The 23,221-nt window shown below is 51.1% G+C and overlaps 8 protein-coding genes across 8 annotated transcripts; 3 read left to right on the top strand and 5 right to left on the bottom strand.

The window, feature by feature from the left end:
- Positions 1-450: 450 nt before the first annotated feature.
- On the bottom strand, positions 451-1,095 carry TrAtP1_003917 (uncharacterized protein; the record flags this gene model as incomplete). The annotated part of the gene is made up of 1 exon (XM_066112078.1): positions 451-1,095. One exon carries the CDS (start codon positions 1,093-1,095, stop codon positions 451-453), a length of 645 nt encoding a protein of 214 aa, XP_065968161.1.
- Positions 1,096-1,379: 284 nt separating this feature from the next.
- TrAtP1_003916 (uncharacterized protein) lies at positions 1,380-3,682 on the bottom strand (the record flags this gene model as incomplete). The annotated part of the gene is made up of 5 exons (XM_066112077.1): positions 1,380-1,565; positions 1,634-2,297; positions 2,366-2,635; positions 2,775-3,174; positions 3,400-3,682. 5 exons carry the CDS (start codon positions 3,680-3,682, stop codon positions 1,380-1,382), a joined length of 1,803 nt encoding a protein of 600 aa, XP_065968160.1.
- Positions 3,683-9,227: 5,545 nt separating this feature from the next.
- TrAtP1_003915 (uncharacterized protein) lies at positions 9,228-11,270 on the bottom strand. The gene is made up of 6 exons (XM_014083595.2): positions 10,920-11,270; positions 10,788-10,861; positions 10,478-10,716; positions 10,038-10,404; positions 9,896-9,940; positions 9,228-9,754 (listed from the first exon to the last, which is right to left on the bottom strand). The coding sequence occupies exons 1-6, from the start codon at positions 11,039-11,041 to the stop codon at positions 9,591-9,593; spliced, it is 1,011 nt and encodes a 336-aa protein (XP_013939070.1). The 5' UTR covers positions 11,042-11,270; the 3' UTR covers positions 9,228-9,590.
- Positions 11,271-11,484: 214 nt separating this feature from the next.
- On the bottom strand, positions 11,485-15,071 carry TrAtP1_003914 (uncharacterized protein). The gene is made up of 7 exons (XM_014083593.2): positions 14,597-15,071; positions 14,310-14,365; positions 14,093-14,163; positions 12,783-14,027; positions 12,577-12,715; positions 12,291-12,514; positions 11,485-12,215 (listed from the first exon to the last, which is right to left on the bottom strand). The coding sequence occupies exons 3-6, from the start codon at positions 14,099-14,101 to the stop codon at positions 12,426-12,428; spliced, it is 1,482 nt and encodes a 493-aa protein (XP_013939068.1). The 5' UTR covers positions 14,102-14,163; positions 14,310-14,365; positions 14,597-15,071; the 3' UTR covers positions 11,485-12,215; positions 12,291-12,425.
- Positions 15,072-15,496: 425 nt separating this feature from the next.
- On the top strand, positions 15,497-17,943 carry TrAtP1_003913 (mitochondrial 54S ribosomal protein uL2m). Its single transcript, XM_014083592.2, has 3 exons — positions 15,497-16,750; positions 16,814-16,887; positions 16,955-17,943. The coding sequence occupies exons 1-3, from the start codon at positions 15,793-15,795 to the stop codon at positions 17,063-17,065; spliced, it is 1,143 nt and encodes a 380-aa protein (XP_013939067.2). The 5' UTR covers positions 15,497-15,792; the 3' UTR covers positions 17,066-17,943.
- A 409-nt stretch (positions 17,944-18,352) lies between these two features.
- TrAtP1_003912 (uncharacterized protein) lies at positions 18,353-20,524 on the top strand. Its single transcript, XM_066112076.1, has 2 exons — positions 18,353-19,144; positions 19,231-20,524. The coding sequence occupies exons 1-2, from the start codon at positions 18,960-18,962 to the stop codon at positions 20,351-20,353; spliced, it is 1,308 nt and encodes a 435-aa protein (XP_065968159.1). The 5' UTR covers positions 18,353-18,959; the 3' UTR covers positions 20,354-20,524.
- A 9-nt stretch (positions 20,525-20,533) lies between these two features.
- Positions 20,534-22,801, bottom strand: TrAtP1_003911 (uncharacterized protein). The gene is made up of 3 exons (XM_014083299.2): positions 22,234-22,801; positions 21,755-22,000; positions 20,534-21,627 (listed from the first exon to the last, which is right to left on the bottom strand). The coding sequence occupies exons 1-3, from the start codon at positions 22,288-22,290 to the stop codon at positions 21,139-21,141; spliced, it is 792 nt and encodes a 263-aa protein (XP_013938774.1). The 5' UTR covers positions 22,291-22,801; the 3' UTR covers positions 20,534-21,138.
- On the top strand, positions 22,355-22,561 carry TrAtP1_003910 (uncharacterized protein; the record flags this gene model as incomplete). The annotated part of the gene is made up of 1 exon (XM_066112075.1): positions 22,355-22,561. The coding sequence occupies one exon, from the start codon at positions 22,355-22,357 to the stop codon at positions 22,559-22,561; it is 207 nt and encodes a 68-aa protein (XP_065968158.1).
- Positions 22,802-23,221: the final 420 nt, after the last annotated feature.

Raw genomic sequence — 23,221 nt, 5'->3', positions numbered from 1 at the left:
GAATAAGAGTTCAATATCAAGAAGATGGGTAAAGGGGGGTTAAAAATAATAAAACGGACGTCCCAATTCGCCCCGTGCCATAAAATAAAAACGCCGTAATATCGTCCAATCATCCAAGAACCCGTCGAGATTACAGACGGCCTTTAAACCGTAGAGCGAGAGTATGACCATGTAGACCTGCCGAAACATAGATGCTTTTTTTCCTGCGAGGAAGACATCCCAGAGTAAAAGAAAAGAGAAAAAAGTGTAAAAGAGAAGAAGAAAAGATATCCAAAAGAAGAAGGAAGAAAGAGAGAAAAAGAAAAGGAAAAAGAAAGAAAGAAAAAGAAAGAAAGCCACCTATTCTCTCCCGAAATCATTCATATCAAAGCGCCAGATTTTGCTTCTCTACAAATTTGGCGTTTTTTGCGTATGCATGCGTTGATGTGGTGTGCATGTGTGTATGCCGGCTTAGTGTGGGTTGCCAGAGTCCCATGATGATAGGTCCATGGCGTCCATGGGCCCCATGTTCATCAGCGCCCTGAGGACACCTTCTCCTCCCACTGGCTGCATCCCGGCGGCTGGTCCAGTCAACCCTGCCCATCCGTTTGTCATGGGATAGGGAGTTTGTGGCATGCCCATGCCGGCAGCCATGGTAAAGCTGTTAGGATCACCATAGTATCCTTGGGCGCCGCTGTTGTCCATGCCTCCGTGGTTCATCATTGTCTGTTGTGGTGAGATGGGGCTCTGTCGGAACGAATCATGCCCTGATGCACCGTTGGACATATGACCCGGCCCAAGGTGAGGAGGTCGTGCGTCAGATGTGCCGCCGCTCGAGTTGGGAGTACGCCCAGCTGATTGAAGACCCGGCGAGCCAGACGCATCTTGGTCCAATCCGTCGCCGAAGCCGGACAGCCCACCGCTGCCAGGAACATTCTTTTCATACATGCTGCCGGAGTTGGGGGTCAAGACGTGCATTTGCTGGTCACTAGAGAGCCATGCTCCATTTCCAAAGTTGTTCGAGTTCGACGTCGACATGCTCTGACTGTCAGTAGTAGTCGGCTCCGCGATATCGGGAGCGTTGGCAAGGTTGCCGTCATCTCCAGTCGTCTTCATGAAATGGCATTCGTTTCGGTAGGACAAGATGCCCTTGACACCCTCTGGGTCGTCGCAGACAGCTCCAGCTCGTACAGGAAGTCCCTTGGGTGCTTCAGTAGGCTACAATCGCTGTTAGTAAGACAGCCTCAATTCTACCGCCAGGCTGAATCTCTCTTTTCCCTTGCTTTTTTAAAAAAAGGAGGAAAAGAGGCGAAGGAGTAGATGAGGGCAAGGGAAAGCTTACACTGTCGTTGGGACGAGGGAATGCGCCTCTCAGCTTGGGAATCTTTGCTGCCAACGCTTCAAAGTCCACATCCAACTGAACCAGGAAGGACTCGGTCAGGGGGGTTCCGTCGCTTCAGCGCGTTCATAGCGGAGATGAGGAAGCGCAGCGAGTCAACGGTCTGCGCGTCTTCAGGCTTGCTCTTGAGATACTGCACAAAGACTCTGGCGGAGACGTAGAGGCAGAAAGCGATGAATGGGTTCATCTACAGTCCTCTTGTGTCAGCATCATACGCAGTCAATGAGGAAAGAGGGGAAGAAATAGTAAACTTACCGCAGACAGATCCATGTGTGATATTGTCCTCATGATGCTGGCAATCTCGTTGGCTGCAGTGATGCACCGGATCTTACTCTCGGCGCTGACAGACGCTGGAAGCTTGTTCGCTTCGGCCTTGAAGATGGCCGCTTGGTGCAGACAGATGGTTGAAGTGTGGATGCTCATATTTGTGAAGATGACGTTGGCATTGTTCAGTCCAGCAGGGAGCTTGAGGTGAGATGGCAAGCAAAGCGAGGTGTTGAGAATGATGTGGTCCATCTGGCGGTGGCGTTTCCAAAAGGGGCCGTTGATGTCGTGGTCCTGGTCGTCGTCGTCTGGGCGGTGCAAGTGAATCAGGTTGCGGCCGAAAAGACTAGCCATGAGGACAATGCCGCCAAAAGATGACAGCTTGCCAGCTCCGGATGGGTTTGTGGACTCTTCCAAAGTGATTGTCTGTTCTGGGCGGCTCATGTCGAATGCTTCGTCTGATGATGGCAAGTTTGTCTTGATGTCCCTTTCGTCGACGGTCATGGGCCAGCCAGTGCCGATACTCGCATAACGGTCCTCGCAAAAGGCCATCCAAAACGTTCGTCTTCGCTCCTCGCTCTCAGTCCAGTCCTTGGGCGGTGGCAAGCACATCTTGACATCCAAGCCACTGCCGTCTACCCTATGCAATCCAATCCTAAATATCTTGTCAGCTTACGACGGCCTTCTCCAGCTTGGTACGTGGGGACAGATGGAAGAACCTACATTTGTGCGAGGCGGACAGCAGAGCCCGTGTTAATCCAGGCTCTGGGAAAGTACATCATCTTGATCTCATAGCTCGACAGCAGAATGTGTGTTTGGCAGTGAGCAACAGAAATCATATGCTCTCCAAAGCCCTTCATGTAATCAGCCTCAACGTACTTGCGCGCTCTCTGGTAAAACAGGTCCTTGAGGTCCGAGTACTTTTCCGAGATGGAGCACGACAATGTCCACATGGCGTATCGTAAACAGACTGGTGGTCGTTGACTGGGTGCCCTGCGAAATTGTGAGCCATTTCCGTTATCGTTATTTTGAGTCTCAGATCCAGGTCCATCAAATGTCTGTGTGAATAGGACGCTTGTCTCAGACAATTGATGGAGGGAAAGGACTTTCATTTTAGGGACGTAAGACGTACAAGTTCATTGCAGCAAGGTACCGGTATCTATGTATCATGGGCATCGACGGATGAACCTTGTCAAAATAGATTTGGTGCAACTCATCAATAGTTTCCTGCGGCGGCAGAGGTTCTTCCAGGCCCAGACCAATCATCTCCCAGGTGAAATTTCCAGGCATGTTGTTGACGGGCATGCCCATGTTGGCATTGAAGCTGAAGTCGTCCATGGATCCTTGCTGAGGCGATTCGCCATTGTTAAAGTGCCAGCGCTCATCGCCACCAAGTCCCATGTTAGGGGCGGGCATGGGCATTGAAGTGTTTCCATTTGTCTGGCTATTGGCACTGGGGACTTGGATGGGGATGCCTTTCGTCGGGCTTTTGGTTGGTGGCTCCTGGGTCTTTAACAGCGTCTCGACTTGTTCTGCGCGCGCCAGTTAGCCGTGTCGCTACTTTTCGTCACCGTGCCGCCGCCACCGCCAATATTATCGTCATTTTCATCGCCATCTTTGCCATCATCGTGTCCATTCCCCACATCTCTCCGCGCTTATATAAGGCGTCTCAAACCGCCCAGGATGTTGACAAAAGAAAAAAAGCATCAAAAAAAAAAAAATTCGAACCAAAGGGATGCTGGCGGGGGGGTTCTCACTCAATCGTTCCTCCAGCGCCTTGACGTAGCCGCGCTTGGGGCCGCTCTTCCTCCGCTGCTCGTCATAGGCACAGTTGTGTCCGAGTCGCGAGCAGGTGCTGCAGCTGGGCCGGATGCCGTCGCACTTGAGCTTGCGTTTCCGGCAGATCATGCAGGCCAGGCGCTTGGGCTTGGGGACGCTGGCGTTGTCTGGGTGCGCATCGCGAGGCGCGGCGTTGTCGTCGTGAGGGCTGTTCTGGTTGCCGCCGTTGCTCGACGAGCCGTTGTCCGAGGAGTCGGGCATGGCGAAGATCTGGCGAGGATCTGGCGATGTAGCCGACGGCGCTGTGGATAGCTGGTTTCTCGTTGCTGGTAGCCCTTGAGAATTTTTTCTTCTTTCTCGAATCCACCCGTCCTTGGTTCCCAAGTCTTTCAAAGAGGCCCTTGCGCTATTGACGTCCACTCGAGAACGAACGGATGGTTTTAGTCAATCTGAACACGGGAGGGCGAGGACCAAGTGCAGAGATGAAGAGGGAAGGGGGAAAAGGGAAGGACACAGGGTCAAGGCACGATGAATAAACAGCTCAAGTATGCAACCAAGACGCAGCGGATAAAATGCAGATGAGAGAAAGCCGTTTGGTGAGACTGCCGCGTGTTGTCTTGTGGATTGCGGGAAGCCGGACTGTGAGGCGGCCGTCGTTGGGGTGAATACAAGTCCAGGTTCAGCATGGCCACTATTCTGCATGCTCGGGGGGGGGGCTCAAATCCCGTAGCGTAGCGTAACTCGTGCAGCCGGCGTGCAGTTAGCGGTTGGCAGTTGGCGCTGCAGTTAGCAGCTACAGTCGCCAGTGGTGCGTTCGGCTAGGTGCCGCAGAGGGGGCATCATCGACTCGGGGTTGCGGCCAGGTACCCTGTACCGCCAGTCTACGTCCCGGGGCCGTATTATTAATGGCCTGCTGCTGCTATAATTAGGCACATGCCGGGCTCAGAGGGTGCAGACCCGCGTGGGGCATGCCAGGTCGACAACGGTGAGGCTCTGTGTCGCCCAAGTACCAGCTACCATGTCCGAACTCCGGTTCTGGCACCGGCAGGGCCCATCAAAGCTGCTCGGAACAGTCCCCTGCCACAAGCCACTGGGACGGCGCACGCATCTACAGGCGCTGAATCGTTACATGTAGTCGAATCTTGAATTTGCCCAGAAAGCACTCGCAGCGCCGCGACGGAGGCGATTTGGGGCAGCAGGCCGTCAGCATGGCATACTTGTACAGTAGCAGGCGCCCCCTCCACCCCAAAACCTAATGGCCAAAGCTAAAGAGGCGGCCCCTCATGCCTCGCGCATCCATCCATCCATTCATTCGACAGCCTGCCAAAGTGCCACCAGTGTGCTACGACTAAGCCCAGCCTATCTCTTCGGGCTCCGATGGTAGCGCGTATAGCAGACTGCCTGGGCGCATGGCATGCTGAGAAGGCGCTGGATGGCGGCGCCAGGTGCTGGAATCAGAAACATTGAAGCAAGCAAGCAAGATTGACGGGGCCAGACTTTTTGGGAAACCTTGCGAGAAGAGACGGACTGGGCTGGCTAGTCGCAGCTTTGGCGAGGGTCCGGCCCCCCTTGCTCTCCTCTCAAATCTCCACTCAAATCTCCAGGTCTGTCCATCTCTGCCTCAAGTCCGCCCCCTTGTCCGTCACGTTATTTCGGCCCCTCATTTCCAATAACGTGCTTGATCGATGGGGGTGCTGGTGTTGTGGGAATGGGAATAAGACATGGACGGCAGGCATAGCAGAGGAGAGGAATTACGGAGTATTCCGCACTGGTTCTAGCGATTGTGCATGCAAACCTACTTGCAGCCTGGTGCCGGTCAGCATCAGCATCCATCCATTCATCCATTCCCCTTCCAGGAGCATTTCCAGGAGCATTTCCAGGAGCAGGTTCCGTCTCTAGCTCCAACTCCAGCTCGAATCGTGCTCGTGCTCGTGGGTAGTGGGGAATGCCGGCCACGCTGTGAAGGCGCAGTAGCGGCGATGACGACGCTGCCAAGTTGTTTATCAGATCAGCCTGTTCCTCTCCATGTATGTATGTACGTAGTTTAGTATAGCATTTGCTTCTCGCTGCGAAATCTGACCGGCTGAGTCGGGAATAAGGATCCAGTGCTTGCTGTTGTCCAAGAGTTGGAGTCGAGTGGCGATGCTGTCTTGGTGGCGGGTTGGTTATTCCCCAGACCGGAGGCTCTCAGTCCGCCGACGGACAAAACCTTTGAGCGATTGCCACGACTTGGGCATTGATGAATTGCGTTTCGTTGTGGCAGTGCCTGCTAGAGTGGAAGTTATCCGATACTAGTAGTTGTAGGCATGAATGTATGATTGCATGTAGGCTATGTTGTGCTGTTACTTTGTGCGTCTGTGATGGAGCCAGTTCGCGGCCGCTTCGGCGGTGTTGACGGGGCGAGGTAGGTAAGAAAGAGATAGTAGACTACATCGAATTAATGAAAAGAAGAGATTACTATAGAGTTACAGAGTTACAGAGTTGCCAAGAGTCCGTGTACCCCTTGGCCTCGAAATACATGCAGCTGCAGACAGCTTCAGTGCCGGAACAGGCACTCCCGCCCCAGAATCTCATGTGGCCTGCAGCCGAACGCAACGGCTCCAGGCGATTTGCGTATGCTCCGAACAGCTCCTGCATGAAGCGTGCACTTTCTGGGCCCAGGCCCGGGGCAAACCAAGGCGGGCTGGATCGACGGAGTAGCCTGTTCTGCACGGCTGGAGCTGGAATCGTTTGTACCTCTGACTGCCGGCGCCGTTGAACCATTTGATGAGTGTCACAGCTGTCGTTGAAGCTTAGGCACAGAATGGAAGCGTCGAATTGCCTGATGCGGCACCCTTCGCCACGCCCTGCATCTGCTGCTGCACTGCAACTCTCTGATAAGATTCGGCGGCAACACTTTGCGATCAGCCGAGAGCTTAGCGCGCCGGCATCAAAGCAAATCGAGCTCAGATCATTGCTCTTTCGAATTCCGGCTCCAGTTTTGAAATACAAAATCTCCCCACCGGCAAGCGGCATGTACCGCGCACCCTGCAAAACAAAAACCTTGAAGCTCCCGACCTGCTCCGGCACACAGGCCATGGATGGAAATAGGCCCTGATTGGCAATGGCTGTACGGAGCACTGTAGGGGAGTTAAGAAGCCTGGCCCAGGGACCCTCGGCTACGGTGGCCCATGATTGGGGGTTGCTTTGCAGGCTGCAAGGAGAATAGACTGAGGATAGACACCTAGGTAGGTACTAGTACTAATGCATGCAGCCATCCTCGGGCCTTTATTGCGTGTTGCTGATACTTTGGAGGTACCACTGCAGCTTTCTTTTCTTCCTTGCTGCGCACTTGTTTGTTTTCTCACCCTGCGTTTCATTTTAGCCTTTGGGTTTTTCGGTAACGCAACACGTGGTATCCAGTGCCGATGACCTTGTCTCCCCCCAGAAGTGCCACGCAGAAGAAGTGATGGACAACCAGGTATACAAATACACCAAAAGGGCACCTACCTAATCCGGCTCTTCCAGCCCGAAGGTGAGAAGATTTGCGGTCTTGCCAAGGCTTGCCACGAAGACGAGAAAAAAAAAAACAAGAGTCCATTACAGAAGTACCCTGGCCAGCATTTCACTGTACAGTAGTAGTTCTTTGTCATCGTATGCCTAAAGAGGCAATTAAAGTATTTGTGACACTCCTGGTTGGAAAAGAGAACGTTTGGAGTATGTTGCCTCCGCTTCCATCGCAAATTACATGTAAACTATCCATACCTACGAGGCGGCTTTTGGCGCAGCTAGTACTACAAGGTATAGTAGGCTAAGTTATTCCAAATACTCCAAACAACTTTAGTATCCTTAATCCTGGGCAAAAAGAAACACAGCAAAGCAAGAGACTAAAAGACAACGGTGGCTACAGCCATTGGACGGAAGCAACATTTCTCTCTTCTTGGTTCACCGTTCTAGCGCGCCACATGCACAGGCGTATTCGGATACTGCTGCTAGCACCTCGGAAAAGGTGTGCTCCAATGCATAAACTCGTCTGGGCCTACGGAGGACCTACGGAGTTATCCGCCCGACATCATCGCCCAAACTGGTCATAGCAGCATCAGCGGCCGCCTGTTGTCGTGGTGGTCGGTGAAGGGGCACGATCGGCCGGGGTGGAGGTTGAGCTGACAGCCTTGCCTCTTTCTCTCAACCTGTCAGTATTATACACACATGTATTTAAATAGAGAGAGAGAAAGAGAGGACGATAATACTATGTACACTAGATAGTCAGACTTGTAGTCTGCATCATATCCATAGAGGAACCCAGCCAGAAACAGAAACTAAACGCGACTGCATCATCGCCAAAAAAAAAAAAAAAAGGCACCAAACAAATGATGCCGACCCCACTCAGCCTTAACCCAAGTGCTCGACCCCAGAGCACCGATTGTGGTAATGACTAGGTATCTCACGTATACCAGTAGCTGCCGGTTTGGCCGCCGGCCTGGTCCATCAGAACCTTGAAAAAGCTTCTATAAATAAACCATCGTTTTTTTCGACAAGCCCCCGGGAAACAAGGACTGCTCTGCATATACCTATCCTAGCAGTAGACTAGTATTGCCTGGTTGATTCTTGATAACCCCCATATCGGTCATACGATCTCCCGCAATCCTTTGCCGAATAACCACAACTACCTAGTACTAACTATCTGATTTGTATGAAATTACATACTACGTCTATACCTAGGCTGGTATATAACGTCAGCTTCCGATCCGATATACCCTGAGAATATTGAGCCTATTGCTGCAAAGAGCCGGAAACTGCCCAAAATTCGGACCTCCCAACATCTGATCGGAGCGCGCCATCTGACTTTTCCTCTGCTAGATGTAAGACCTAGCATCTCGCCCACGTTTCTTACGGAGAGAAAGAAAGAATCAAAGCGTCTCCAGTTTTCTTTTCTTTCTTTTTCCCCTTAGCTCTAGCCTGGTTTATTTTACACAAACACCCTTGATGGGTGGTCCTATGACTATCTACTTGCAGTATTTCCATGCTAGCATTAGTATTACTCATTTTATAGGTAGGCAAGCCTGAAAGGGGGCCCCCAATTGGCTTACCATTGCTTGCCCTTTTCCATGTCTGAGCAAGTTTTCCCCAACAAAAGTTGCCATATCCGTAGCCATACAGCATAGATCTTCCTTTTCAATTTCCGGAGCTTTTGTCCTGCAGGCGGAAACACTCCGTCATTTGTTCCCAGTAGTCTTTTTACCTCCCCCCCCCCCCCCCAAAAAAAAAAAAAAAAAAAAAAAAAAAAAAAAGAAGAAGCCGACAATAAAACTGGAACCCGTTGCTTACAAAGAGCTTGCATAGCAGACGTTGATGATGGCTTCCTTTGAGGGAGATTAGGCACCCTTTCAACGTAACAGGGGAAGGTTGTCGAGATATCTGCTCTATAGCATTGTTATCCTAGTGGTAAGAAACTGTTTTGGGTAAATATGGAGCGTATCAAGATACCTATAGCAGGTGATACGAATGATCCAAGCCAACTATTATATGATTTGGCGAACAAGTGTCAGTATAAGTGGGCAATAGATATCCTTAGTGAGCTACAAGTCCATCCAAACAGAAAAGTACTGCATATCGCGTATGGAATCAAGTTCTCGCAAGCGAAAGGATGAAACACCCCTGCCCTAGTTTCTAAACCCGTTTCCACGCTCGGCTTGCTTGTTGCCTAGGTATAGGCGCGGATGGTAAGTCAGGCTCCTTCTGTATGTCCTGTAACGTCTCAACAACTCATTTCTCTCTTCGTGTCTTCGTTTGGTAGGCAATTCATCGAGATTGTTACCTCTAACCTGACCTGTCAAGCCTGTCTAGCCTGAGCTCTTTATCTTTATCCGGCGAATTACGTACATGTTCTAGACTTGCTCAACATCAGGCGATTTAGATTCAATTTTTTTTTTGTCTTGACGAGGCTCCCACACCATCAAGACGCTTTATCCGGATCCAAATAACGGTATACTATATCCAAGCGATGCATACTATTTCTGCCAAAGACACCGTGCTAATTTGCATGTAAACCAAGGGGTTCTAGCCCAACCTTGCGTATGTCCGAATTTCGGACAAAAAGGCACAATGAGAGGGGTTTAGAAGCAAACGCCAAGCCAAAATAGAGGCTATTGTCCTCCCACCCCCTTTCTTTCCAGCTCTCCATGGCTGCTTACTTTCTGTCGAGATCTACCCCCACAATTCGCAAGACTCCAAGATCGCTATACGCCAAACAGTAGCGGGTCGGTGCCCAAGCCACCACCGGGCATGAGCCGGCCGTCTTGAAGGTGTAGACGTGTTCACCCGTTTCGACGTGCGTAACTTCTAGTCCGTTGCCTATCAAGAATCAAGGGATCAGCAGACCGTTCAGAACTTGCCCAGCCAATAGATACAACGGCATTGAGTCGGGCCGCCAATGCCGTTCTGAGGCAAAAAGAGGCCGCCGCTGTAACCGTAACCATCGTTCAACTGACTTACCTTCGTCACTGCCGCCAACAACGTAACTTCCATCAAACGTGAAACCTACGTAACCATGCAAGCATTAGCCTCAAGGAGTCTCGTCAAAAACAAAGACGACCGTAATTCTGCAACTATTAGCCGGAACGGTCCGTGAACTCACTTATGCTCCTTACAGGGCCCGTCATCCTTGTAATCGTCCTTTGACATAGCCAGTCCGTAGTGTCCCATAACGAGATAATGGAGTTTGATCCTCCGGTGGCAAGGTACCTGCCCATCGGCTGCAGCTCGGCGGTCAGGCATGACGCGGTATGGCCCTTGAGCGTAAACTCCGTGGCGTTATCGCCATCCCCCATGTGCAGCACCGGTTCAAAGTCGGGGTATGAGAGGATTCGAATCTGTCCTTCCGACGTAGTAACGAATATCTTCTTGCCACTCCAGCAAAAGGCGATTTGATTTGTCTGTACCGTCTGTTGATGCGAAGCCAAAGGCGTCTTTTGCGTCGGCGATAAGACAAAGATATTATCCGACTTTGTATGAACCCGTGAGCCATTCCTGAACGAGCATGATCGACGTGAGTGGTAATATAGGAGAGAGACATACCCTGTTTCCTACGAGCAATGTCTGTCCGTCTGGGGCCCAAACAAGTGTCATGGCATCGCCAAGATCTGTGACTTCATTGAAACAAGCCTTGGTCCGAACGTCCCAAAATCGCACGACGCCATCGCTGCTCAAGCTGCATAATTCCGCGTCTTTTGTGGGGTTGAAGGCAACTTTTTCGATCCCTGCTGCGTGGCCTTTGAGTTCTGTTGAGAATTTGACATTAGGTTTCTCTGGATTCCCTTTAACGCGCGTCAGCCCTGTCTCCCTCTCCCTCTCCCTCTCATCGTTCACCGCATTCGTGCCAACTTACAGACTCGTAAAGTCCTATCTGCCGAGCCAGTAGCAACTAGAGTTCCGGGAGGATTCCATGCAATCGATCTCAAACTAAATGCCGTATTAGTTTCATCTTGTAGTAGCTTTCTAGCAGCAGAACACCACCTACTTTAGAGGTCCAGCCGCTCGGGACGCATTTGGATCCGTATATGGCTGACTCCTCAAGCTATGAAAATACTCTGGAAATCTGTCTTTGGATAGGTTCACTCGCGGTCTCAAAATTGGTGCCATGGCTGCGTGATTCAGCTTTCAACCTGGTTTTGGCTCTCTCGCCGAAGCAGGTAAGGAGGCTGGGAGAAGAAGGCGCGTGTGGGTCGTCGGATTGCGAGAATTTGGCGTTATGAAGCCTATCAGGAAACCAATTTACGCGTGAAGAGGTAATTGAATGAAAGCTATAGTTTTTTTTTTGGCGAGGTTATAGCGGGTTTGATTTGTATTCCTTTTGAGAGGTGTGGTTGATGAAGTGACAGTGAAATATGTAGCGGAGCAATTGAAGCTAGGCCTGATAGCGGCGAAAGCAGCCACACGCGACAGGCGCAAAGCGTGTGGCTGATGCCAACATTCGCTGTGGCGCAGTGAAATGAGGCAAGGAAAGATGTCCAGAGGTCAATATTATTCTCACAATAGTCTCTCCGATGAATGAATTCATTGACAAATATGAAGCTTACTTTCCTCTGTATTCCAACATCGAAGCTACAATTTCTATCGCCAGCTCCCATCACACCTTGCCACGACAGAGCGTTGCGAGCTAATCCAATTACCATTACTAGAGTTGTGTAAGAGAAAACAGACAAAGGACACGGCTGTTACAAAGTAACAGAACGAACGGGCACATGAGTCAAATGCAAATAAAGAAACAAAAACAACTCCGAGAGCAAAACAGTTCCTAGGTCTCATACAATTCAATTCTCATTCCTGTCTGAAAGCCCTTTCCGTAGACCGATCATGATATTTGTACACTTTTTCTGTCACATCCTGTCCGACCGACAAAAGCCGAATTAGATCAGAGGCGAATTTTCTGATTCTCTCTAATGGCTGAAGCTCGTGAGAGCCCATCCCAAACTAGATCGAAGCACAGCTCCAACCCAGATCTTCAGTTGCCGCGACCTGTCCGTCCTCCAAATGCCTGGTTACTCTTTACCGGGGCCACCGCAGCAAACCGACTCCAAGACTGGAAAACCAATACCGTACCGTTTCCATCGCCCCCATGACTCCAAGGCGCCTGTATCAAAAACACGAAAAAGAAGAAGAAAAAAAACAACAACGCGCGAAGCGGAATTCCATGCTGAAGAATTGGAAAACCAGACAATTGCAGACATAACCTGCTAGATATCAAACAATGAGAATGGTGATGCAATGTAGCCGAGACAATACGTCCTCCGGACCTAATGCTTCCAAGTCGCATCTAGCAATGCAGAGATTAGCACCTCTTGGTGCAGTACACAAGTAGAGCGACAAATTATAGTGTGATCATGCTCACTATTGCTGAACAGTTAGGTCATGGCGTAGTCCAACGTGATAGTCGTATCCCAATTCTGGACGAATTTCGCGATAATTCAAAACGTAAAGTGGAAAAAAAGAAAGAAGATGCGAGTGACAGCCAACGTCGTCATGATCATGAAATTTGGTCCAAAGACAGGTGAAGATCTTCAATACCAAAGAGAGGTGCGTTCTTCTTGGCCCACTGGCGGGATAGAATAGAAGCTGCAGCGGGCATCGTTAGCAATGAGATGTGAGCGTCAACGGAAAAGCTGTTTGAAAAATACCTTTGAGGAATTTTTTGCTAGCATATTTCTTGAAGAATGCTTCGTGGATGGGAGGTCGTGCTAGGTAATCAACCATGAGGTTGACAACAGGCTCAACCTCCTCTTCTGTGTAACCTGCATAATAGGCGATAGTTGAATCCTATTGTCACGGAGATTAGTAATGTGGAGCATGGCATAGAGTCAATAGTCTTTGTGTAAGAACTTACCCACTCGCCATGATCAAGCATAAGCCGTGCTAGGTACATAGAAGCGGCGGCGACATGACTGGGGCGGAAAGACATGAAGCGGTGGTCCAGCAAGCTGATCTCCGTAAGATACTTGCCAATGGTACGTGACTGGATGTCGTAGTTGTCTGCCTTTGAAACTCGGCGGAGGAAGTTCATTGGGTTAGGATAGCTGAGATCGTAATTCAGTGTGCCAAGGATAAAACGCTCTGCACTCAAAATCTCAGCCTCGCTGAAGCCGTCATCGGCAATCTTCTTGAAGTTTTCCACGTGAGGAGAGAGAACCTCTTCGTACTTGGAGGCAATGAACATGGCGGTGATGCCAACGAGCTGGAGACGGTCGAGCTGGACAACCTTTTCGGAGAGAAATCGATCGATGATGTTGACGGCCAGGAACAGGGTTTCAGGGAGTAAATGGAATCGGGTGTGGACCTCAATCAGCCAGTCGACGAGAATTCCCCGTGTCTTCCACTCGAGGTCGTCCTGGTGAGACATGTAGTCGGCATTGGGAACTGAGCGGACCTCTAGCTCTCTCAAATAGTCGAAGATTTCGTTAGCGTATTCGGCAACCATCAAAGGATCGTCCAGATCCTCCTCGTCAAGGCTCTTAATGTTTGCAAGAAGTTCGGCTTTCTCTGCGGCTTTGGCTTCAGCTTGGGCAGCGGCCTGTGCAGCAGCCTTGACGGCAGCAGCGTCAGGAACCGGGGCCTTGGCCTTGGGCTCGGTGACTTCAGGACGAGAGCGCTTCTCAACATCCACGTGTGCTCTCTTTCGAGCGGGTTCCGCCTCCTGACGTACAACTTCCTTTGGTGCAGCTGGAGCAACCTTCCTCTTGGGTCCAATGGCTCCAGGTCCTGACTTCTTTACTTCCGGCTTTTTGACCTCCTTGTTCACCAAAGCTGTTCGGCTTGTCGTTGCAGGGCGAGTGCTCTTCTGGACGCCTGTGGGCTGAGCAGCCTTGGACACCAATCCAACCTTTGTTCCTGCCGTCTTCTTTCCCTCCACGCCATCCGCCTTGCTGACATTGCTGACATCGCCCAGAGCAGCGCGTTTTCTAATTCCGTTACCAGCAATGGTACTGACAGTCGTTTTCTTTGTCTGAAGCGTAGACTTGGTAGGTGCTACTGAGTCGTCCACGTGAAGAGCCGCCGCCTTGGCCCTAGTCATACGCGTTGTAGTGCTGTTCTCGTCATTCTCGTTGGAGATGACGCGAGTACGAGGCCGTCCCTATATATCGCGTCAGCACGCCTCGATATAAGATCCAAGCTTTGCATAGAATGCAGGCCACTTACAGGAGGCATATTCGAAATTATGAAATGAGATGAACAGCTAGTGGTGGTATAAACAGCCTCAAAGCCCAACACTGTTTCCTCGGACATGTTAGCTGAGTTGGACGCGTTGAAGAAAAGAAGGAGTCCAAAGCAAAATTAATTCGAAGAAGAAAAGGAGCCCCAGAATAAAGCTCCTGAGACAGTCATCTTAAGACAAGGAGCTCGGAATGTTACTGACCTCTCAAAAGCGAGGCTAATCAGGAAACCGACACGTCTAGCGTGGCAGGAATGCTACTGCGAGAGATGGAGTCAATGACTGGCGTAAAAGTATTTAAAATGCTGGGGCAGTCTGCCAAGTAGAGCCGCTATGGCCAGATGTAAAAGAAAGGCGGCAGAAAGGGTATCAACAGTACGATTGGGGATGCAAATTGGACATGTCGAAAGAGGATGGTGAGGGCAATGAGCTGTGTTTTGAGGAGAAACCCGCCAGGGAGCGCGGAGTGGGCCGTCGCGGCTGGTACGTACCTCGACGAGTTGGCGTGGCTCGCGATTAAATTGGTTGCCCGGCACGAAAAAAATACTTGGACGGGCAGGCTAAGAAGAAAAGAGCCTGTGATATAATGCCGGATGTGTGAGCGTCTGTCTGCCGGTCTGTAGCTGCTAACCAGGGCTGGCTTTTCTCGAATTGACGAGTGGGCACAAAGAAAAATAAGGTGGCCAAGTTGTGCGAGCGGTTGGGACAGCGGTGAGGACGCTGGACGGGCCTGGTCTGAGATATACCGTACCGTAAATGGTGCTTGCTGGTCGACAGCCCTGCAGTCTGCGACGAGGGCCGGAGGGCGGCTCAAAGAGTGGACTGGATGGATATGGCGACAATTGATCGATACTGCGGCGTGCTGTAGAGAGTGAAAGAAAAAGAAAACAAAGGCTAAGAGAGAGCTTCCAGAAAGGCTGCCGGGCTTGGGTGCTGATGCTGTATTGTACTGCAGGCAGAAGTGGGCGGGCGACGAGTGGGTGCGAGACGTGGGCGAAGCGAAACCAGCGACTCACAACGCGACGTTTGGCGGCTGCTCGCGGGGCCGGGGGTGGCGGCCTGCAAAAATGCCATGTCAACAGTAGCAACCGCGGGGCAACGGGGCGCTGATTGGCGGGACGCGACACTGGCAGGTCGCGCGGGAGCACAAGCCATTGCAGTGGCTGGTGGCTGAAAAAATGAAAGGGCTTTGGTTTGGTGGCTGGTCGCGCGCCGGCCTGTGCTAAGTCAGCAGCGAGCTCTACAGCGCTGCCAGCGTTAGCGAGGGGGCACAAGAGCACCTACCGAGAACAAAGAGGGCGCTAGCGGGGGACAGCCACGCTTAGCTAAGCATTTCATTCTTTGCATTCGGCATAACGTTTTTCACGGCTCCGTTGAAATTTCAACGAGGGACCAGCCAGAGAGGCACGACAAGTCGTCCGATTTGCGACGACCAGGCCCATCTGCTCGACAACGACCGGCACGGCGCTTGGAGACTTCTGAGCCGTTGGGGACCGTCATCTCCAGCTCCTGGGGCACTACAATTTTGGTTTTACGAGGCTGCTCTGGGCCAATTGCTGGGCTGTGAGCCGCTGTGCGCAAAGAGCGCTTCTTCTACTCCCCGCCAAATGCGAATCGAACAAGCCAGCAAATTATTCCCCTCAATACCTGGAATTTCTTCTCTAGAAATATAGACGGAGAATCGAAAATGCTTAAGCCAAGACTATCCATTGCTCCGGCTTTTGGTAGCCGCCAGCTCCTCTCGGCCTTTACCAATCTGTCACTGAGGGGTTATGCTACAAAAGCCAGAGCTGGTTCCGTCGCTGGCGGGCGTGCCACTGAGACACCGGCCAGCAGTGAAAGGCAGTCTAGCGGATCTGTGATGCTGCGCACTTATAAGCCCAGGACGCCGGGTGTACGACATCTGCGACGACCGATAAACGATCACCTGTGGAAGGGACGGCCGTTTCTCCCTCTGACAATTCCGAAAAAGGGCCAGGGCAAGGGAGGACGAAACGTCTATGGTAGAATTACCGTAAGACACCGGGGAGGAGGTGCCAAGAGGAGGATACGAACTGTTGATTTCATACGATGGCGCCCTGGACCACACTTGGTAGAGCGAATCGAATACGACCCTGGACGCAGTGCTCACATTGCCCTGGTCACGGAGCAAGCTACGGGACGCAAGTCGTACATCATTGCCGCAGATGGACTGAGAGCCGGCGACATTGTACACAGTTATCGCGCTGGTATCCCTCAGGATCTGCTCGACAGCATGGGTGGTGTTATTGATCCGGGTATCCTTGCAGCCAAAACTGCTTTCCGAGGAAATTGCTTGCCGATGCACATGATTCCCGTTGGCACAACGGTATTTTGTGTCGGCTCAGCGGCAAAGAGAGGTGCCGTCTTCTGCAGGAGTGCGGGTACATCTGCCACAGTTGTAAACAAGAACGAAGAGACAAAAGATGACGGTACCAAGATTATGACTGGCAAGTATGTCGAGGTTCGGCTCCAGAGCGGCGAGGTCCGTCGGGTGAGCAAAGATGCATGTGCCACCATTGGAGTGTCTAGCAATATTCACCACCACTACCGCCAGCTGGGTAAGGCTGGTAGAAGCCGGTGGTTGAACATTCGGCCTACCGTTCGTGGTGTGGCGATGAACAAAGGTAATTGGTTCCTCTTTTTTCTCAGCTACCAGAATCATGCAAGAGATTAATCGTCATTTATAGTTGATCACCCTCACGGTGGTGGCCGAGGAAAGTCAAAGGGTAATCGTCACCCCGTGACCCCTTGGGGCCGACCGGTAAGTTGGGAAATCTATTCTACTAACTAGATAATGGACAAGAAGCTAATGACATTCTCCTATTTAGACCAAGAGCGGTTACAAGACTCGTCGCACGCACAACGTCAACAAGTGGGTTGTGACACCTCGGCCTCGCAACCACGGCAAGCGGAGAGACAAGAGGTCGTCAAAGGAGTAATTGTAGACAAAACAATGGGATCGGGGGGTGCTTTTAGAAGCGAAGAAGAAAAAGACACGATGCTACCTATGTATACGCGCCGGCGGCAAGGCTTATACTGTGGCTTGGCGCGACTGTATATTATGTGCTATTATCGATTTGCCTTGCTGGGGCCATAACTTGATGAACTTGAACGCATCTCTCTAATTTGGGAACGATGCCCGCGGATATTGCCGTGACTGATAGGAGTCCTCCGGTTGGCTGTCTGTGAAGTTCAAAGCTATGACTACTAGTTTCTATTTGGCTGAATAGCTTCTTAGACTCGGTGTCACAAAGGTTAGTGATCGTCTTAGCATTACGCGGACAGAGGTAATGGTGGCTTCCGCTGGCGAATCATCACACGAGAAAGACCCTTAGCTGTCTCAGAAACATGGGTTCTGCTATTTGGCATTGAGCAGGAAGTTGCAAAAACTCTTTCTGTTGCCTTTCTCCGATATACCGCGCAAAGCCGAGCTGCATGCGCATGTCCCCCAGTAAGGAGAAGCAGGCCTCGCGTAATCGACCCATGGCGCCTAGGGGAAGAGAGATGAGATGGCTGCGATGGTACGGCTTACAATAGTCTTCAGTCAGACTAATTCAAAGTCGTATTCCTGAATGAGGGATTCAATTTGCCAATGCGCTGCTATACTATTATGCCCTGATATATGCAACCAAGGGTAGGCGTGCATACTTGTGGGGAGAAAGACATAGGTATTGCCCTGCGACCTGAGCGGAAAGCAATTTGGCCTATAAGAAGATGACTTTAATGGGGCTGATACCACTGAGAGCCATATAAAGCGCCAGGTATTTGTAAAGGCTTATGCTTGTCGATTAACGTTGATTTAACCTCCTCCTGCCCTACGGAGATCGTAGTCGGGGACAGTGTCGGCGGGAAAGAGCCAAGAAACCAAAGAGCCAAGAGCCGGCGTCTACTACGTCAAAAAGAGAAAGCGACCAGGGGGGGTTCGCTTGCCAAGCTTTTCTAATGCTCCTTCCTTGGCCCTTCCGTGGCCATTGGGAAGCCGCGCACACGACCCACTTCCGTTTCCAGATTCAACAGCTGGCTAGCAGTCCAATCGTTGTGGGCGATGCGCGCGCCGTGCACTGCCATCTTTTCTCATCTTAATGGAGCTGTTCCAAGCACAAGACCTCGGAGCTCCGAAACGGTACTCCATTTCTGCCTGCTTGCTGTATGGGGCATATTGTCACCATCTCGGTGTTACAGGTAGGTAACGAGCATCATCCATTGTTTCTTCTTACTGGTGGTGCTATTCTTGAGATGCTGACAAGGATGATGATACGTATCTCGGCAGTCTAGAAACATCAAAGGTTTTCGCATCGTCGGGCACGTATGAATCGAAACTTCAAGGGCCAAGCGCCAAGATGCCACTCAGTACAGTAGTGCTTGATTCTCGACGACTTTGTCCTTCTGTAATCTTGTCGCCTCGGACCCTCGCCAGCCCTTGACTTCTCACCACCCCGAGGCATTGTCATTGTATGAGACAACGCAAAAAGATCTGCCATTACCACCACCACCACTACCGGTCACGCTCGCACCCTCTATGGGCTGTGCTATGCTGCCACGCGTCCCCTGGGAATGACACTGTGCTGTGGAATCTACCAACCATCCTCGCCTGAGCAGAACACCAAGTCGAGACAATTCGCCGTTTTAGCGGCGCCACAGCCACTGAGCGGAGAGAGATCTGAGCTATCCACAGCACCCGGCCCTGGCCCTGGCTGGAACTTTAACCCTGCCCATCTCCATCTCCAGTTTTAAAGCTCTCCCCTTAGACAAACTTTCATTTATACCCCCATTAGCCTCCCTTCCCTCTTATGCTTCTTTAATGCCCATCTCTTTGTTTCTTCTTTGTAGCAGATGCGATCATATCAACAAATCACCCGATCCGGGCCCAACGCCAAAATGGGATTGCCCTCGATCCGACTCATTACGTCGTACATCTTCGACTGGATTATTCTCGTCGTCGTTACTGCCGCCGGCTACGTCTTGGGCCGAATTACACCCAACAAGCGGCCCTTTTCTCTGGTTGACCCAGACATCTCGTGAGTCTCATGTCCAAGCCCTGTCAAAAAGCTTGGTCTGGGTCTATCTCATGTTCAGACGATTAACGAGATAATGTCCACTCTAGATTTCCTTTTACGGTACACGAGACTGTGCCGGACTGGCTGCTCTTTGTCTTGAGCAGTGGGGTCCCTGCTGTCGTTATCATCATTGTCTCCATCATATTTGTGCCAGGTGCAACGGTGCCCAAAAATACCCCTGCCTCATTAGTTTGGAAGCGTAAACTATGGGAACTTCACATTGGTCTACTGGGACTCCTCATGTCAGTTGGCGCTGGCTTCTTCTTTGTCAGTGGCATCAAGAATATGTGCGGCAAGCCTCGACCTGATCTACTTGCACGATGCGTCCCGGATTTGGAAAACGCATCGAAATACCTGATTGGCGGCTTCAAGGGAGAATTCGCATTGGGCAACAGCATTGGCCAGCTCTTTTCGGCCGACATCTGCACGCAGACCGACAAGGCGAAGCTCGACGATGGCTTCCGAAGCTATCCCAGCGGCCACTCTGCGGCCTCCGCCGGCGGTCTCCTCTACCTCTCGCTGTTTCTCGCCAGCAAGTTTGCCGTGACGATGCCGTTTGTAGCTACGGGCACATCTACATCCAGCCATGAAGTGCATGCTGCTTTCCCTTCTCGTGCAGCATCTGCGGTTGAGCAGTTTGACGACGAGGCGTCCATGCCCATGGCTGGCAAAGGCGCGAATCCAACCATCAAGTATAATTCCAGCATTCAGGCGTTGCGTCGCCAGGCAGCAGCTCCTCCCATCTATCTCCTTGTCATCACCGTGGCACCTTTTTGCCTCGCCATCTTCATCGCTGCTTCTCGCTGGTTTAATTTCCGACACCATGGCTTCGACATTTTGTTTGGCTTTTCCATCGGTATCTTTACAGCCCTCTTCAGTTTTAGATATTATCATTTGCCCATCACCATTGGCGCTGGTTGGGCTTGGGGCCCCCGGAGCCCAGACAGGGCTTTCTGGGCTGGTGTCGGTCGTTTGGGCTATGTTGGCGAAAAAGATGTCGAGCGTGGCACGATGGTGTCTGCCAATTTTGGGACATCTACGGATGTCGAAGCTTCACTGGCAGCTCCTGCGGGGATGAGTTATCGATCTCCTGCCCAGACGGGTGAGCCATATCAGGATGTAGAGTTGAGCAACTTGAATGGGGGGCACGAGTCAGGGGGTCGAGCATGATATTGAGTCGGCATTTTATATGATACCCAGCTCTCCCGTTGGGGGGAAAGCATATAGATATAAAAGGGAATAGAATGTGGGGAGGATAGAGGGAAAATCGTCGTATATTGTTTGTAATTCTTGAATCATAATTTTACCACCATTAGCCAAGATTCGCTGGTTGACAATGTTCATTAATGTCCGGTTTGTCACTACTGTCAGTGCCATGCTGTGTAATTACGACCAATCGAGTATTAATGGAACCAAGTTCATGTTTGTAGAATTTTCGTCGAATTAACGTGGCAGCCGAGACCCATGCGAGTTACACTAATTAAGAGAAACAAAGATGCATATTAAAGAATAAAGAGGGGGAAGGAGAAAAAAAAAGAAAACGAAGAAAAAAAAAGATCATGCATGCAATAATAAACCCGAATCCAGAGCTTGTTTGTTTGGTCCCCGCCTCCTCCACCGCCAAACGCCTTTCCGTACAACATCAAAGAGGGAGGGAAGGGAGAGAGATATGGAAGAAGGATGTTTGTATGTGTGTAAATTGGTGTTCCAGGCCTGAAGAATGAAACGTGCTGCGAAAGAGCAGGGTAGGGAAAGGAAGCGTCCCTGTGTAATGAGAAATTTGAGCTTTGTGTTTTGTTTTTTAGTCTCGTCTTTCCAGCCCCTTTGTCATTGCCATTCGTAAAGTAAGAGATTCATATTTCCTTGTCCCTTTCCCAGATGTACTTAATGCTTTTTTTTTCTTCTTCTCTTTCATCCTTTGTTATTTGTGGTTCGTTCTGTCCTTCTCCTCCAAATCACATCGGTCCCTCAATCAGCCTCATGTTTGTGTTGGTATTAGCTCCGTCCACTCCTTCAAACTCGACATCGTCCTCCTCTTCTTCCTCCTCGTCATCCATTTGCTCCTCTCTGAAGCCAGATTCAATTTCCAGCTTGCGCAGTCTCCTCCGCATGTCGTCTCTCTTGAGGTCCTGCCACCGCACCAGCGCAGCAGCGGCGTGCACCTTGAAGCCGTAGACGCGGGGGATGTACCGCTCGATGCTTTTGGAGGGGATGAGGGCGGGGTAGACCTGGAAGATGATGTTGTGGAAGGAGGTGCCGAAGTAGGCGCCGTCGATGGAGGCGTGGCGCGAGGATTTGGGGTTGTAGAGGTCCTCGCAGCGGGCGCAGTAGAGCTTGACGGGCTTGAGGTTGGGGATGTCGGAGAGACCCATGGGGAGCAGGGGGTGAGAGTGACAGTTGACGCGGGGACATTTGCCAAACTCGGCCTTCTTGTACTTGTCCAGCTGTAAAGGTAGCGCCTGGTTAGCATCTTATCGACATGAAAGCAGATGGTCTAGAGGCTCCCAAGAAATATGATTGGAGGGGAAGGTGGAAGAAGATGATGGCGATGGGTAAGAGAAAGGACAGTACCATTTTCGTCAGACCGCGTGTGGTCACAATGTATCGCGCGTGCACCAGGCCGTACAGGTGTCGGGCTGAGCTCTCAATCGTCTCGCGCATGTCATCGTCGCAGTCGAGGTCAAAGACATCCGTCACCAGGTCCAGCGCATATTGATAGTACTGGACTTCTGTGTTGAGGCCCGTCAGGTTGAAGCGGTCCGTTAGGTAGTCCTCATCGATCTCGCAGAAGTACTCATTGCCTCTGGATGAGATGAACTGCGCAAATGGCGGCGCGTCAGCTTTGATTCAACATGATGCTTCCCCTTTTTGTGCTGTTTTCGCGTCACAAGCGCATCCCGCTCTCCATCTTCCCCGTTTCCGGCCATGGCCCGGCACACGCCGTCGGCACAGACACCGGCGGAGCTATATTGTGCTCCATGGCAACAGATCGGATGGATAGGGAGGCGTGGAGAGCAAACAACCAGGTGCAGGCAGCAGAGGCGACTTACCCAGTCTCGCCAATAGCTAGTGTAGTCACTATCAGACTCGCTCGCGTACTCATCCATCGTGTGTAGCAGCTAAATGCGGAACCAAACCCCAGCACGAGGCAGAAAAAACGAGGCTGCAGCAATGGGCAGCAAGCGCTATGGCAGACGTCGAGGGGGTGGAATGGCCGCCCGGTCGTGGACAAAGGAGGCGGCGGTCGCGGTATCGGCCGACGGCAACGGGAGTGAGACGAGGATCGAGAGGCTGGAGCTTCGAGAGCAGCGGTGGCGTCGCGGTCGGTTTTTGCCCAAGCCCAGGTTTGACGTATCTCGACTTTGGCGGTGGTGGTGAGCGGTAGTTCTGCCAATGATGGTGGGGTACGGCGATTGTTTGTTAGAGATAACGTGACTGCGGCGGCTAGTGCTGGGCGCTGGCAGCTGCTCACACTGGAGTACCAGGTAGGTTAACCGCTACCAGCTGATGGCTTAAACGTTATCCGCGAAGATGCATATATGCATCAAGACATGTAAATGGGAGCGAGGTAAGTCCCTGTTTGGTAGTGAAATAGAGACATTCTAAAATGCCCAGAATGAAGCGTTTGTCAGATCTCACCTTGTGCTAATGCACGTAGCTGTCAACCTGCTAGCCTTGTAATATGCACATCTACTCCGTATATAGAGCTTCTACTAGGGCACCATCTCCTCTAAAGGTCGTGACACGACGCACACTTGATGCAGAAACAGGCAACACCCCCAACGGAATACGAAGTAGATTCTACATGTCTAGTGAGCATGTTACTCTACTTTTATTGACAAGGACGAGAGTGCAAAGAAGAAGAATGGGTGAATAAGTCAGTCAGTAGTTTATTTACCACTAAGTAGTAAGCATATCTCTTACACATTCCATCAGGTTGCTGGCTTTACCTTTTACTATCCAATCAAAGCCCCTACCTCTTCCATTTCGCCATAAAAAGCCCATAAAAAGCCATAGTCATCTAGAAAAGAAAAAGAA

The sequence above is a fragment of the Trichoderma atroviride genome, chromosome 2 (assembly GCF_020647795.1).
Source record: "Trichoderma atroviride chromosome 2, complete sequence".
Taxonomy (NCBI): domain Eukaryota; kingdom Fungi; phylum Ascomycota; class Sordariomycetes; order Hypocreales; family Hypocreaceae; genus Trichoderma; species Trichoderma atroviride.
Note: the sequence above shows the minus strand (reverse complement) of the source record. Positions and strands in the feature narration are given on the sequence as shown.